Source organism: Gopherus evgoodei, chromosome 7 (assembly GCF_007399415.2).
Source record: "Gopherus evgoodei ecotype Sinaloan lineage chromosome 7, rGopEvg1_v1.p, whole genome shotgun sequence".
In the NCBI taxonomy this organism is placed as follows: domain Eukaryota; kingdom Metazoa; phylum Chordata; order Testudines; family Testudinidae; genus Gopherus; species Gopherus evgoodei.
The window spans coordinates 121138975-121156297 of NC_044328.1; the positions used below are offsets into that span (position 1 = coordinate 121138975).

Consider the following 17323-nt stretch of genomic DNA (forward strand, 5'->3'; position numbering starts at 1 on the left):
CTCAGGAGCACCCTTGCGCGTGCAATCTGTCTGTAACCTGAGGAAGCTAAAGACTGTACAACAAGGCTTATTAGAGCTTCATGGCCCAGCACTCTGTTTGTGGTGGCAGCTAAATGGAGCTTGTCAGGTTTGTCAATATGATTGATTTTGTGATTTTTTTGTTGGTATCTTCCTTGCGCACAGCGTGACCGTTTAATTTTGCAGATGTAGGCATAAAGAGGCATATTGCATTTTAAAGTTTTGTATTCTTTTTTAATCTTTGTTGATCACCTTAAGGCAGTTGCACAGTAAGTAGAATCAGCTCAGACAAAACTGGGGGTTAAAAGGTAGAGAGCTACAATGCACAGGCCTGTTTCTCAACTCCTCAGAAATATGTCAGAGCTTTAAAAATAAAAGAATGTTTATATCTCTGCAGTCTTTAATTTTATTTTGTTTTGTTTTTTACTTTTATTGCTGCTTTTATGCTGTGCTTTATTTTCATCCAGCGCAATAATTTTTTGAAGCACTTGGTAAATAATTACATGTAAAAGAAGGGAATTGTATTTTGTTTGCTTCTTTTGTAGGTTATTACAGATGTAATAAGTAAACAAATAGATTGTTTTTGCTCTTTTCATTCTGACAGTTTGTTTCCATATCTGCCTGGACTATTTTTATCTTAGCTGACTAAATGACTGTAGTTTGCTAAAACAAAAACAAAAAAACCCAAGCCACCACACAGATGAATCAAATACTTTCTGAGGTTTAAATGTCAGGCACTATGATTGCTGAATTTATTTGCTAGTAAATTTGCCATGTGAAATTAAGGGAGTGAGCTTTTTTTTGACATTGACTAGTGATTTGAACTCCAGTGAAATACATGTGTAACAGATCTAAATGTAGCCAAGTTAAGTGTCAGCCCTGCAATACAGTACTGCAGTGCAAATGAGATGATTCTTCTAGGCTGGTGGTAGTGGGGAGGAGGGAACCCTTAGGAAGTGGGTGGTAAGTTTAGAGCAAAGTGCATATACACTCTTCCTCTTTGGAATTAACTCTTTCAAACCCTGCATGTTTTAAGGAAATACTGAACAAGTCAAATTATTCCCATATTCAGAAAATGTAAAAGCAAAATAACTTAAAAATGCAGTGTGTTTATTTTAATAGATGTCAGCATTCTGAAAATGACAGTTTCTTCATTTTTAACAAAAACAAGTTTGGCAGCAGGAAGTGTGAATCATTCAATGGGTGACTAAGATCTGTTTATGAAACTAAATAGTTGGATTTATTCTAGCTGTCAGTGTTGAAATGTTAACTAAATAAATTATTGAAGTTTATAGCTAATAAAATGTAAATTAAACATGCTAGTCTACCTTTTTAAAAACAAAACAATAAGTTATATTTCATTGGGATCAAAATTAGTTTTCATGACTAGCATTTAAGGGCCGGATCCTGGAAGTGTTGTGAGGTGTTTCGTTGAAATAAATGGATACATTTGAGCACTATGCATGGTAGTAAGTAATAGCAGAATTGGGCCCTTAGTTCTCATGTTTACTATACAAAGTCTTCAGGTATCTTAAACGCTTTTTGAATCAAGTTTGAAGAGGTTTCTCTATATGTTTACACCTGTATGTGATCAAATATATTAAGGTATGTGTATCTGTGCTTTGTGTGTAGACGTTATGTCTTTTTGTGAATTGTAGCAGTAGCAATGTAGGAAATTGTTGTAAAAGCATTGCTCCTATGGTGCTACTGTTAAAACTCCTTTCTTCACATCAATTGGAAAATACGTTTTCAGAGGGCTTTAAATGAACTCTGTGACTACCTTAAAAATTTCATTGATAAGGATGTAAAAATGAAATCCAAATCCTGACTAAACAGTGTAGCTGACTTGGCCTAGAATGTGATAGAGCTGAACTGAAAACTGATTGGTCTGACACTTTATAATCAAAGTTGATTTATTGTTCATTAGTAGTGCATTAGCCCTTTCAAGCAAGACAGTTATTTGTGTAGTAGCCTGTCAAACAAAAGACTTCTAGCACCTGTCATTTCTAAACCGTGAGATAAGCAACCAGATATTAAGATAATGCAAATAGAAATATGCTTGGACAAGGTAAAGTGCCAGCAATTTTCGTTTTAAAAATAATATTCCTTTATTTGCAGTGGATAATAGCAGCATCTAGATAAATCTGAGTAAAAACTAAATGCATTCCCCTAAAATATGGATTGGTATCAGAAGTATGGGGAATCATATTGGAATTCAGCATGCTTCTTTCATGATTTCAGGGCACCTCACATGAAAAGGTAAAAAACACAGGCAGGTTAATCCCTTGTTAAAAGTTGGTTATTAATGGGAAAGAAAGGAATGCCATTTATAGCCTTTATCTTATTTATTTAAAAAAAACTTCCAGTCCAGACTCAAGGCAATGTTTATGTTTTTGTCAGTCTCCATCACCCCATTTTCCCCAATGGACAGATGTCATAAAGTGATGTTCTCACAGGTAGGGGTTAATTTTATGAAAACTTGATGACATCACAGTAGAGTTGTGAGAATGTCAAAAAACCCTCGGCTGCCATATTCAAACAGATTTGCTCTGAATTCTCTCCCCCTCTCGAAAAGGAATGATCCCGTGATATAAAACAGAAAACAACACAAGTGTCAAAAGAAAACAAAATTAGTGAACTTCTGTCTGCCACCATAGAAACGAGGATTAACTTATGTTATTCCAGAGCATGGAATGGAGACTATCTGCATGAGGATATATAGTGTATTGTCTTCTGTGAATTTTCATTTGACAGGGATTTTGGAGACTGTGATCTTAATTAAATTTCAACTGACTCAAATAATGCATCTAAAGGCATGCAGTGTTGCGTAACCTTGCTGAGTTGGTAAACCATAAATTATCAGAAAGCTTTTGATAGGAAGGGCTGCTTTGAAATTTTTTGTTTGCTATAGTTAGTGTTTTTTAAAGGTTCACTTTACTATGCTTATTTACCCTGTTTTTAAAACTGTGTCATTGTTTACTCTAAAAAAATAGATGAGCTCTATCTAGGACGTGCTCTGGCCAGACATCCCAACTGTAGCTTAACTAAACATGAATAGTATTGGATACAGTGGAAGTGACATGAAAAATAAAATAAAAAACCATGGCGTTCTAGACCTATACATGCTGGTGTTAATGCAGAACAACGAGCTAAGTCTCGATGATCCCTGTGCACGTTTTGAAAATGTAACTCTCCATAACATCCTGAAATTAATATTGCAGTGTAAATAGTTATCAAACAACCAAACTGACCATCATCTGCTAGTTATAATACATCACACAGGCATTATTGAAAAGGACCCATTATTCAGTAGTGATGGACAATATAATCTGACATGTACAGAAGTTGTTTTGATGCTTAGTGTACTGTAAATGTAAACAAGAGAAAACTTGCAACAGGTTTGTGGATAAGGTTAAAAATGTTTCTTGGACACTGAAAGATGCAGAAAAGACATGTAATTTAACTGTTAAGCAGCCTTTTAAGTGGCCAGTTTTTGTGTATTGCTAGTACTTGAAAATACTAGGTATTCCATGTTCATTTATTTTGAATATACTGAAGCTAACTAGTTGGCTGGTTCAGTGTAATATGAACTGTAACAGTGTTGCTACATTTAAAAGGACAGTATTCTCTGGTTGTCTAAAGGTTGGGGAGGCTTATTCCATCCAAAAGTTTGGGGAGCTGCAAAGCCATGACATGATTGCTTGAGACAACTCTCTTACAATCATTGTATAGGAGTTTTAGCCAAGTGTATGCTTGACAGAAATAGAGAGAGCTTGGTCTTAATTTATGAAAATGTTTATTCCTGTGAGATAAGTTATTGATGTTTTTTTCCTCTCCTCCTTGGTAGGTAAAAAAAAAAACGAGGGATAGTATTATCAATGCTTGAACAGCAAAATTGTGAGAAATTCTTGACACCATATGCAAAATTTGTTATTGTTTGGGGAATGGCTTGACAGGTTATAAGTAGTTTGTTTGTTTTATTGAAAGCAGAACTGCATTACTGGAAGAGTTTGCCATAGTTCAGGGTTCAGTTAAAATGTCCTGTACTACCTTGTTTTTATAAGGTGCTTTCTTGCTCAGCTTTATTCTCCAGTTGTAAGAAAAGAGGGGAAAATGTATTATGTCCTCGTCTGCAGAACTGGCTGAAATGGCTGTGTAGAGATTTTGGAGTGAAGTAACAATGGGAAGTAGCTCTTCTCCAGCCCTTTTTGATTTTTAACCTTTCCAGTGCAGTGCGGTGTTAGAAACTGTATCTGCTTGCTAAATGAATATTGGAAAAATAGAATAAATATTGAACAAATATGCATAATTGCTAACTATTCTCTACATTGGTTTATGGTAGTTTTACCTTCACTGATAAGGTAAGATGTTGTATTACTTAGGAGGCGGAAAAATCAACCAACAACAACAACCTGATAGGTTTTAATTTTTAAGCTTTATCTTGCCCTTAAATCTGAAACATCATTGTTCAAATAACTGAGAACAAGGTAAACCAACAACATCAAAAAGGTCGGCTTCTGTGATTTCTCAAGGGCTTGTTATTTTGTACTTTCCAATTCTATTTGATGTCTTGACAAAACAAGATGACACAAGGGAGAATACATTAAATTTTGATTTTCAGCTAACCTGTTACAGTACTGGCAGCTTAATTTCTTTTACTTTTTACTGAAGATGGCTTTTTGCACAATTATTCTAATTGCCAAGCCACTTTATGAAAAGGTTTCTTTACGGGCTTCCCATTTGCCTTGATTTTGCTAGGCATTTTTTTGAACGTGTTTTGACCTTTAACACAGGGAGAGCTTGCTGGTTGGAGTGTGTCTTCATTAGAAGTAAATCAGTGAATAGCAAGATTGTCAAAGAAGCAACTGATGTTTTCTCATTAGAATCTAATTTGCACTGTTATGCTTAGCTGTGATGTGCAGATGAAGGTGTCTGTGATAAGTGTGAAAAGCTGCACATTTTAAGCAAATAAAGTTTGCAAGTATTTTAAAGGCTGTAATTCTGAACAAAGTAGCAACACCTAAAAGAGTGTTTAAGTCGAAGAGAAGTTAAGTTTGTCATAGCATCATTTGACTATTTTGTATTTAATTTAAGTAGATTGGTTTAACAAATTGAATATATTTTTTAAATTGCTTATTAATATTTAAACTGAAGAGTACAGGTCTCCTCTAATGCCCAAAATTAGAAGAACAGATCGTTTCATGTTTAACTCTTTAAGGAAAGAATAGATTTAAAGTGAAGAGACATAACCTTTCAGAATGATTCTGGTTCTTTTTCTGGGGGGAAGGGGATTTTTGTTCTTTTCATTTAAACATGCCATAGGGAAGACAATGCCCCCCTATATAGGTTTTTTTTTCTTAGTTCACTTAAAGTTCTTGACATATTAAGTGCTGCTGATTCAATCACAGATTATTATTTAAGTGCCCCTTAATATATTAATGATTTAATACACAAATGTAAGGAACCCAATATATTGCTCAGTGCATTAAAGATGTGTGGGTGGAGATGAGGTTTCAAAGGTTTTGATGGGCTTGGGGATATTTTGATGGTATGTGTTTGGGGTGCGGTATAGGTTGGGAGGGGGTATTGGGTTTTGTCATAATGCTGTTGATCCACTTCTGGAGGAAAATACAAAATATTTGCCACACTTTTTATTGATTCATCATAAACTGTCGTCACTGGTTTGAATTGTATATTTAAGTTATAATTTTTTCTGTCATGTAGGTGAATCAGAGGAAAGAACTTTTTTAATGTAAAAAAAATTGTGAGGTTGAAAAGATCATTCTACTTATTCAGTGACTGTGTACATTTCACTTTCATCTGTATTTGACAAATGTTAAGAGTAGAAAGGATTTAATTTATGTAAACTTTATATTTTTATGCAAATTAAATGGGTATTTATTATAGCTGAAACAATTATCCTAGCACTTAGTAGGGAACCTGGTATGCATGAGAAGTGGTAGATAAGATCAAATGAAGTTCTTCTAATGTCCCATTCTGTGTTTAAAAAAATGAAATTTTACCAGTTTTGTTTTGACTAGAGAAGAATACAGAAGGCTTCATAGAGTAGATATTCTGAAATATTGCAGAATTCCAAGAGAGCCGAGATTACTACATTACATAAATCAAAGGAAGATCTCTCCTCTTGATAAAATGTAATAAACTAAATGATAAAAATAAAATGTTAATTGAATTTTAAAGAGGGGGTTTTTCGCTCTCTCTTTTTAAATAGAGGGTTATAGTGTTACAGAGCACTGTTATGCTAATGACTATTTAGCTGGTTTTACATTAATATAATAAACATGAAGACAGGTAATGTATTATACAGTATTGTGGCAAAATAGTTGTCTAAAAGTGAAATTCCATTTTTCATAATGATACAGAATGATAGTTTCTGCATGAATAGTTCTAGCAGTTTAGCTTTTTTGTTGTTGTTGTTTTAAAGACTGAAATATTATGTCAGAAATATTTTGTGCTCAGGATGAATATGGGTACTGTGTTCAGTACTTTATTATTTTATAAACGTCAGATACAGACTGCGGCATTATGCTTTTGTGTTTGCCAATACATCAGTGTCTCTTCTCTTGTGGTGTCACCAAAGTTATTTTTTTATGTTGCTTCCCTTGAAGGTTTCTGTATTTTGTATTTTTCACATTTTAGTCTTATGATAGGCACTCAAGCTAATGGTTATTTATACAGCTCTATTTTTCATGTAGTCCACTTTTTTAATTACTGCTCTATCCTTCATTCTTTCTTTTTATGTGTTCAGTTATATTTTTGCTCCATTTAACTTTTGGCAACAAAGCCTTCATCCAAAGAAACACAGTCTTAAATCTAGATACTTGGCATAATTAGATTTGTGCCAAATTTTAACACACTGTCACAAGAAATGAAGGTTTTGCTGGCAAAGATTTTAGTTTTGTGGGGTTTTTTAACCTAAAGAAATCGTCCACCTCTTAAATGTACTGTGATAGTTAACAATCGTACAACTAGCTCCAATAATGAGAGATGTGGAAATTGCATTCTGTGCTGGTTTATTCTGTATACAGGTTTTAACTAGCTGAAAATATTTGGTTAGTATTTAATTATGTTAATATAAGTGAAAAGGGAAAAATAGATTATAATCACTTTCTTCCGCTTAACTCTATCCTATTTAGATAGAACAGTGCCAAATGTGTCATTGTTACATTGAGGATGAGCTTGGCCCAAGTTCTTTAAGTTTTTCTTTTTCTTGGTAAGCATCCTATAACATGGTGTATTTTCAGGGCTGAGGAGATGGCCGAGAGTGGAAAGGATTGTTGTGGAATCCTGAGAAATAGCAAACAGAGCCTTAAGAGAAATATAAAGAGTCTGAAAGCAATTGTCAGTATTAAAGACATTTTTTGCCGTTGATTATATTAGGATGTCAGCAGGTCTATACTAGCAGAGTTCCAAAAGCCAAAATGCAGCTGTATTTTTACCTCCACTGCCAGTTTTACATGCAGCTGGGTGTCTCCCGCACCCTATTGTTATCAGTCAACAATTCAGCATACAGTCTATTAAATATACCAACAACAATAACAATACTGTGTCCTTCTGAAAATAGAAATAAACAACTAATTAAGGGTGATTTCTATTGTTCTTGGTAAGTTAGCATTCTCTATATGTATCTGCCAGTAGTTTAATTTGAACTTCAACTCCCTGAAGGCAATAAGACAGAATTATTTTAGTTCTTCATAAACTGCCTTCTGTGATTCATTGTTAACTCATAAAACAAACTCATTTTCATGTGCTTAAACAGGTATGCCATTTCCAGTGTAGGTTTATAATTATAATTGTTTTTGTTTTTGGCAACACATTTAAATTGACAATTGAGAGAGAGAAATCTAAAATTAACGTATAGCCCCCAGTTCAGGTATGACTTACTATCACACAAAATATCAGAAATAAATATTTTTCTCTGAAGTAATGTAAAGTATATTGTATAGTATCTTAAAATAAAGTTTAATTTTGACTGAATACACTCAAAAAGGGATCAATAAATATTAGAGAGCTATAGTTAAGAACTTACATGACTGTTTTAAATACTATTGATTTAAACCACTGGCTAGATTTTATGAATCAAAGTGTAATTTCCAAGCTTTGGCTATATTTCTCAACTCTAAAGCACTCTCTCTTGTGTGCCTTTAGCAGCTTTCCAGACATACAACACGGGATTAAATGATAGTAGTTACAATGATCAATAGGTTAAGACCGGTACAATCACTCTTACCGCTAATGACCTCAGTAGTAATGGGTAATAAAGTGTGGGCTATAATAGGCTATTGCTGGTGCTGCATGCCCTTTGATTCCTGGTATTACTAGGGACTAGCTACAAGGAAAAGTTGGACGTTGGAAGTTAAGGGAGTGGATATATAGGCCATAATTCTTAACTATTTAAAGACCTTAAACTGTGCTCTTTTTTTTCTTTGACACAATAGTTTCTGGTCCATTTGAATATGTTTGTTAAAGGTTTCCATAAGTTATTTTCATGATATGCTGGAGCAGAAACTTTGGGTAAATCTAACTTTTATTACATTTGTAAATTAAAGGCAGAGCCCTCTTTAGCAGTACAGAGCTAGCTGGTGTGACAATGTGGTTTCAGATGATTAAAGTAAGTTGAGCTCATCAGTATGCTCCTGCTGTCTGAAAGATGTCATATATGTGTTTTCTGCTACCTGTAAAACATTTCTGTTTTAGTAAAGTATTAACAGTTTCTGTTTAGAAATTCTTCATTGGAAGTTACACAAACACTTCTCAAATATAGGAGCAAATCTTGCCCTTAGACCCATGTGCACATTGGAAGTCAGTGGGAGTTGTCCATCCATAACCAAGGGCAGAATAATGTGGCCCTTAGTATTCGTCACTGATTTGTAGGGTTTTAGAGCACCCCACCCTGTTCCTGTCTGTATTCCTGGTTGTTGTCAGAAATCTGATTGAAGAGTATTTGTATTGTATATCTTCCAAGAATAGCACAGAAAACATACTTAAACATGCTTCCTTCTCTGTTTGCTCAGTCATAGTTCAATAAAAGATAGTGTAAACCTCAAGGAAAGGTAAGCTTCTTTGGGGATGGAATAACAAAGACGAGTAAAGCTTAAAAGCTAGCATGGTGACTACCCAATATAAGTAAAAAAAATTCTACTTTGAAAAAGTTATTTTAAAAATCACATGGATTAGGATACTCAGAATTAATGAGTTTACTGGCTGATGATTGAGGCTTCTCAGGGTCTGTCTCAATTGCTATGGCACTTCTATAGTGCAATTGCTGTCCAGTATGTTCACTATAGAAATACACATACAGCTAAATCCTAGTTCTAACCAAGTCACTAGGAGTTTCACCATGGACTTCAATGGAACTAGGAACTGTCCTGTAATTAAATCTTTATTTTCATAGTTATCAGATGTGACTGACTGTTGTATATTATGGTGGGTTGTCCAGATGTATACCATAGTGCACATTCAGAAGAACTCTGGGATACTGAGAACTCCTGGGTGACATTCCAGTGCCATATAAATGAGATGTCAAAAGTACGTAACCATTTCTTGGACTTTTTCAAACAAATGTCTTAAAAGCAGTTCCTGGGACTTGCACATAACATGTGCACCACTTCACTGGAGGATGTGCATTGTACGTGAATCTGACCTTCAGGAGCCGTTTTTAGTTCATCAAAATTAGCGATGCTGAGAAATCAGGACATCAGTGCATAATGACTGTGAAATTAGGAATGAGAGCTTGCTATGCAAATGACAGGACAAATCATGTGAAAAAGTCAAGATAAACTGCATATTAAGACATTATGTTACATAAAATTAATACTGCATTTCTCTCTTGCTTACTACTACTCTGAAAGATTTTTTTAAAAATTCTTTTATCTTCTGATCAGCTATTGTCTGCTGATTTTTAAAAAGTGGTGCGCAGAGAAAGTGCAAAACATGTTATTACCTTTTATTGTAATACATGAGATGACAAGAGATCCTTTTTAACAAAGTATATCCTTTACTGCTTTTAGTTCTGTGCTGTCACATATTTGATTTGAAACTAAAGAAAAGTAAGGTGCTTAAATATTACTGTTAAAAGTCATATGGTTTTGTCTTTTTGCTCTATTGTTGTTTTTTCTTTCTATTTTTTTCCTTTTTTTATTATTTCTAGTGAGATAGTCTTCTTGCATTACCGGGACTGACAAAATGGTTCTCATGTAGTCTGCAAATTAAATACAAGTGCAGTGATTATTTTGAATAGCTAAATTACATTCTAGAAAGCTTGCAGAATTCATCGCATTGTCATTAGGTATCCGCTTGAATACAATTTGTGTAACCTTGGCCAAGACAGCCTGTCATTTTAATGTCAGTGTTTTATCTGAACAAGACATCATCCTTTCAGATACAGTGTACAGGTTCCTTGCAGAGATGCCCGTGCAGAAACGTGTTAACAGTTGCAAATATGAAATGCTATCAAGTTCATCACTGTAGCTGTTTGTCACTGAAATGTCATGGAAAGCGGCTTTTAATGGTATCTCACATAATATGAAAGAATTGAAGACATCCGTATGCTGGGTGAATATGGAATGGTAAAGACATTGTAGTAGGGTCTTTCTGTTAAAATTGCATAGGAACATAGGTGCTGTTAGTCACATCTCTGAGCTTTCATTCATTTTCTTAAAATTGTTGTCTTACAAGGGTCTAGATCCCATCAGTGTGGGACACCAGATCGTTTTTTCTTTTTTGTGTGTATCTGTTGAGTTGACTGTTTCTTCTAAAAATAAATCTATCTTGACAGCTTATTCATATATTGACATAATTTTCATTGCAATAATGCTTTGGAGAAAAAAACTGTAGCTGGGAGAAAATTAAAATCAGTGCTTTCATGTTTACTCCAGTGGTCTCTAAAAGCTCTTGCACTTTTTAGTACTTTGCCACTACGGAGGATGAGAAGTAAGCAATACAGCAGAAGACAGGATGGTGTCTGAACCAGTTCTGTAGACATAGCAATGGACAAATCATTATCAGGATAAAAATAAATGCTCAATATTAAAACGTAAAATAAACTGTAGTAGAACTTTTTACAAAGTGTTCTGACATCTTATGCCCACTGTGTTCATGCTCTAGGTCCCAGTGTCAGTGGCTATGATGACACCTCAAGTTATCACTCCCCAACAAATGCAGCAGATCCTCCAGCAACAAGTGCTAACTCCCCAGCAACTCCAGGTCCTGCTCCAGCAGCAGCAGGCACTCATGCTTCAACAGGTAATTGTTTCTTTTACAGCTGGTAAGATGGCTATTATAGGTGTACTAATGTCCTTAAATATTCCTTTAGTGAAAGCTGCCTACATACAGGAGCACATATCTTATAGTAGCTGTATCTGGGGTGAGCTGATTGCCCTGTTGTACTTAAAGCTAGCGATTGCTATTGAAAATGGAAGTGCAGGGACTAAAACTTAACAGCCTTTCCCAAATCGCTACATAAAGATGCATGTTTAAGAAACAAGAATCCTACAGATGCCGCCATTGCTCACACCTGCATCCTCCTTGGCACATCACTTCCTTCTGACTAGTTGGAAAAAACAAAGAATATAGTTGAAAGGTGTTTTCAGTTCTAAAACTTAATAAACCAATATGGAACAATAGGGACTCTGAAAACCCGTCAACAGCACCGTGGCATGTTTGCAAGCTTTAACCCTTGAATTTCAGCAAACGAATGTATTGTGGAGTATCAGTTTTCCTGGGTGCCCAATTCAACATGTGAGCCTGTGTCAGCTAAAAGTTTGCAACAAATGAAGTATGGTTTTAAAGTTTACTTATCTTAATGTGCTGCACAACATTAATTCATTAATTCCATGATGACTTTAAAGGCCACTACAAGCTAACCTTGTGTACTCTTTCCTCACTGTCACTCTCTGTCATTCATTCACTGAGTGGATGTCTAAACTGCGTACATCTACTATCCATCTGGGAAGTGGAGAGGGGGAGGGGTATTATCTGTGATGCCTATGTATGTATTGAACAAAACTTAATACGGTCAAACCCTATCATTTAGAAAGCATGTATATGTTTCACAACAGAGATTTACCAGCCTCTCTCAGCAAGGGCATTTTGGCTTTGTTGTTACAATCAAAGGTCATTCCTTGCCTTATTTTAATTAGTTTGTGTAGAAAATGGTATGTTTTTCATCAGTTCATTTTGGAGATTACTTTTCAAATGATAATGCCAAGAATAGTCAATGTGCACTGAATTTATTGTCGAGTTTCAAACTAAAGGTCAGACCATCACAGATAAAAGGATGCTGTTTTTCAAATCACAGTGTGTGTGTTACAACAAGAGAGACACGGAATTGTCCCTCCACTTTGTTACTTACTGTGTTTCCTCTTCTTTATAGCAGCAGCTTCAGGAGTTTTATAAGAAACAACAGGAACAGTTGCAGCTTCAACTTTTACAGCAACAACATGCTGGAAAACAGCCTAAAGAGGTACAGACAGTTCCCATTTTACTTTCAAACCACAGATCCCAGGGGACTGCCTAGTGGCTATTAAACTGTCATTCAGCTTATAAATGATTACACAACTGAGCTGACTCTATCAGGTCTCAGCTTTCAGCTTTAGAGTTATTGTCCTGTTTTCTCTTTTATTTTCTTGTGCTTCCCATTTGCTTGCTGCCACATATTTTATAGCACAACATCATACCTTGCTGTTTGGTGTGAGTATTGGAACAAGTATCTTGACTAGTGTCTTGGGGGAGAGTTTTTTGGAAGTGAGTTATTTTACACTGGGTGAAAATAAGGATTCAGTAGTCAAGATGCTGTGCTCTCGAAGCAGGGAAATACTTCAAGAGGTTTTGAGTGCAGGTTCCCTGTATCAAGGCAGAGGCTCAGATTACACATTTGTCATAGTTGTAACTTAGAACAAGAACTGCCTTTAAGGAACATTTGTTGTGTCACAGACCAACAAAATCTGAGATGCAAAGATAAGACTGAAGGGCCATCTCAGCTCCTCACATCGTGCCTAGCTATTACAGCCCATGTGATGTGTATAATAGCAGGAGACATCGATCTGTTGTCACTGCAATACATAGACACAATGGGACAAGTTAGGGCCGGAAGTATCTGTCTGAACTTTAAATACACTTGCTTTTCTAAACTTCTATCACAATCAGAACTTTGTATCGTTTATAGCGATATTATTATTATTATTACTATTATTTAAAATTTAAGAAACCAAATTTCCTCCTTGAAGTAACATGAGAAACTGTGTAGATCCATGTTCAGGATCTGATGCCATGAACATTTAGTAATTGGTGGCATCAGTGCCTGGATGGACACTTCTTAGTAAGCTGCTTCTTGGCACAAAATGCTGTGTAATGCCTTTCCTAGCAGTGAGGCGTTCCTGTTGGTGTGGCAGGCATGCTGCGCGAAGTACACATAATAAAAACGGCCCGACCAATTTTTTTTCTTTTCTTTTCCAATTTGGTGAGTTGTACCATCCATGGCACATTTCAACCCAGTGTGAATTTTTACAGTTGAGCTATAAACCACTGAAAATAGGGGGGTTGTAGTGGAAACGTTGACGCAACCTTAACTACAATGTGCGAATGGGCACCACTCTAATAAAAAAGGAACAGATTAAAAAGTGTCTAAAATGTAAATCTAAAGAACTAACAGTAATTAAAATGGAAATGGCACAGGGAGGGAAGGCATGTAATTGTGAGATATCACTGTGCAGAATGCTCTCAGCTTTGTTTTGCTGGCTGTTTTTCTAATTCAGTAGGGCTTACTCATCAGTGGCAGTTCAATGTGCGTTAATGACTCTGGGATGCAGGCATCACTCTGGACAAAGAAATGATTATTGTGCGGTCAAAAGAAGTTCAAAGACAAGAAGGGAATTTCAGTTTTTTCCTTAGAGATCCACATTCAAGAGCATATAAATTAAGCCAAATGTTAAAAACCACAGTCTGAAAGCTGACTTCAAAGTCACAACTCTCTAATTAATGAACTGCAAGATTCAGTTTGGACAAGTCCTGGTTTGATGCGCCCATAAATCAACATGACAGGTCTGTTTCACAGTCTCAGACAGTGCTTGTCATTGAGTCACATCAGATGTAAACACAGCAGAAAAAAGAGGGAATATGAAGGAGGTGCAATTGATCAACAGAATTGGTAAAAACCCACTTTTGAAGCGCATTATGCATGATCACAGGAAATGGCTATAGCCTCAAGAGGCTGTCTCCTTCTGCTGTTGCTTTTTTGAATCAGATTTCTAACAGCCTTCAAAAGGGAGAATAAGAATTATGGAGCTTCTCCCCTGTGGCTGGCAGGCAATAACCCCCTGTTGTTATTTTGTGCTTCTTTCTTTTCAAAGCCGTCAAAATTTAGTTTTTTAAAGATCTTTAACTCTATATTTGAAGACAAACAATAAAGGGCTGCCACTGTCATTCTTATCAGTTACCAGGGATTGTATTTTTTCTTTCTGTTGCCACTTCTTATTAACCTCTTATTTGGTCTACTAGACATAGTTTTGAATGCAAGCCTGCATGCTGGGAGAACATGAAAGTTCAGATGAGCTCAGAGGGCAGATAAAGAAATTTTGAAGGGGAAAGTTACACAGCAGAATGAACGATAAAAGTTAACGCTTCTAAATTGCTGTTGTCAGACAGGAGAGCATCTCTGACACAAAGATGATGGCTTGGAGTTGAAAGAAAAAAATACTTTGTGTTAAAAGGCAAGAAGGGAAGTTAGACAAAGTGATGGCCTTTTAATATGTAACACACTGATTTACTGTGGTCACACTTCTGATATTGCACTATCCAAAGTTACAATAAGAAAAGACTCCTTCCTGTTTTAAGAAGAATATTATAATATAATAGACATAGGAGAATAAGGGTCCAAGACTCTTGCTTTTACTGCTATTTTTTCCCCTGATGATGTTAGTTAGAGGCCTGTTTCAACAATGCATTTCATTCCACAGGTTTTTCAGCTCCATTTTCCTGAGCTAAAGAGGGTGTTCTTACTAAATTAGCATGCAATTGGTGGTCCTTTTTTGTGCTAAAAATGACAATGGAGTCACAGCTAGCAATTTTGTGATGTGGACTGGTGATTGTGATTTTAACATGGTTTGAACTTGGACATTGACAGATGAAAGAAGCCTATTAATTTACTGTATCCCCCAGTCGTTAGTGGCTCATAATATTGTACCATCAGTTTACACACACACACACCCTCCAAAAACAAACAAACCCCACCACCAAAATCCTGTTAGTCAGAGAGATTTGACCTATAACCAGGACAATACACAGGACTTCTGCGACCTTTTCATTTACATTGTGTTAAGGGGAATTTACAGCTTGATGCAGAGCAAGTTCCCCTTAGTGATCGCAAGAGCTCTTTCTGTAACTCACTGCAATCTTTTCTTTTTTTTTTAAAGCACTAGCTCATCTAGTCTACAAAACCGCTTCCCTGATACCTGACAGAACTGACTTTGAGAGGCAGCGGACAGAATTAATTTTTAAATAAAGGTAGCAGAAGAATCCCATTTTGTGCATTCAAGTTGGGCTAAGAGAATTGTTTTTAAAAGGCCGTTTGTCCTCCAGCAGTTTTGACAGTTTATGTTAGGCGGTAGGGAGTATCCTAAGAAAGGAAAACAGACCTTTGACAGAAGCTTATGGGAGGGGATCAAAAATGCAAGTTTTATCAGGATATTTCAGCATTTTAACACTGACTACTGACCTGACAACAGGACTGCACTGAGACCTTTTTTGTATGCATTCAATTGTGAGAAGTAAACAAACTGACTTGTATCCTGTGTTTGGTAACTGGGTGGGGAGCACAGTTTGGCAACGTGTGTTGCTTTTAAATTCTTTCTTGGACAATGGGCCTTGTATACTTTTATATCCTGGCTTTTCAAATGTAGAGAGCTTTCATGAGCTTTTCTTAGGGATAGCTGAGAAGAGAACCAAACAGACATCAGTCAATTTATATAAATAAAGTGTTGTAAAATCTTAATTTACATTAGATGGCAAATAACCAACATGTCCAAACCAGGGAATATTTTATCTCCGGTTTTGTTTTGTTTTTTTACTATGATCACATTGATCATTTTTTATTATGAGAATATCTGAAGAGCCAAAAATTATTCAAACGTGAACATCACGATCATTGTGGTTTACATTAATCTGATAACTTGCGAAATAGGAAAAACAATTGGATCATTTTGAGCATGCTGTTTTACAAATGAAAATGCTGGCTCTTAATTTTAATTTATTTAAATTTTTGTTGTTGGTACTGTAGATTTTGTTTTTCAGAATGGAACTCAATTAACTTTCTCAGTGGTATGAGGGTAGGTCTGAAATTGGTTGCTAATATGAGATTGGTTGGGTTTTTGCTATAAAATAAGCCATTTGGGGATTAGAGCAAAAATAGCTTCCATTACTCTAAACTTTCTCCAGTTGTCTTTTTTAAAAACCAAGCTTATGTCAAGTTGAGCATGACTGGGTCTATTCTCTCATCACTGCACTGATGCCTCTCCCGTGATCCGAACGGAGCATTCCATATGTGAATGGGGCGAATTGATTCCTTAAATTTTGTCAGGGACTTTTTAAAATCTGGGGCCAGCTCTTCAGTTGGTGTAAACCAGTGTCACTCCAGTGACTTCAGTGGATTTCACTGTTACACACCAGCTGAGGATCTGACTCAGAATCTTTAAAGGGATTGTAAGGTGTTAAAATGCCGGGGGTGAGGAGTGGTGATTGGACACTTTGTAAGAGTGCCTGTGCCTGCAGTTTTGTAAGAGTTAATTTTCTTTCCGTAATTGTTAGCTATAATGTGGATAAGACCTCCACCTTGATATGATTCCTAGCAGATTAGGGATATTAGATAATTTCCTTCTATTTATTGTACTGCTGCGCTGTATTATCTTTCTATCACTCAGATAATTACTAAGGAAATCTACATAAATTGTTTTTGGCTAGCACGAGGAACTGCTAAACACTGGCATGATGTATTGATGTTTTACACAACAAAAGTTTTCCTCCTGTCATTGTACAATAAATAAAAAGATATGTATCAAAATGCAAACCCTTTCATGGTTTTTTAAGAACAAAGCAAATAAAATACAAGATGAGCATGGAAGCAAAACCTAGAGGGTTCCTTAAACTGAAGCAAAATTAAGAACTCTGAAGCCTGGAGTACAGTACATATTAAACACTCACATTCAAGTAAGATGTTGTTTGCTAAATTATGAATGTATGTAATTAAAATCTAGTGGCTGTTTCTGTGAAAGATTTACAATGTTATTTCATC

General features: G+C 35.7%; 1 protein-coding gene across 19 annotated transcripts in view; it reads left to right on the top strand.

Moving 5' to 3' along the window:
• The window catches only part of FOXP1 (forkhead box P1), a 507886-nt gene that overhangs the window by 403350 nt on the left and 87213 nt on the right, over positions 1-17323 (top strand). For 16 of the 19 annotated variants that reach the window (XM_030568517.1, XM_030568515.1, XM_030568514.1 and 13 more), the window contains 2 exons: positions 11146-11283; positions 12413-12502. In XM_030568517.1, the coding sequence (XP_030424377.1) occupies positions 11146-11283; positions 12413-12502 (228 nt within the window). The remainder of the gene's footprint in view (positions 1-11145; positions 11284-12412; positions 12503-17323) is intronic. The other 3 variants (XM_030568528.1, XM_030568532.1, XM_030568533.1) reach the window with 1 other exon arrangement.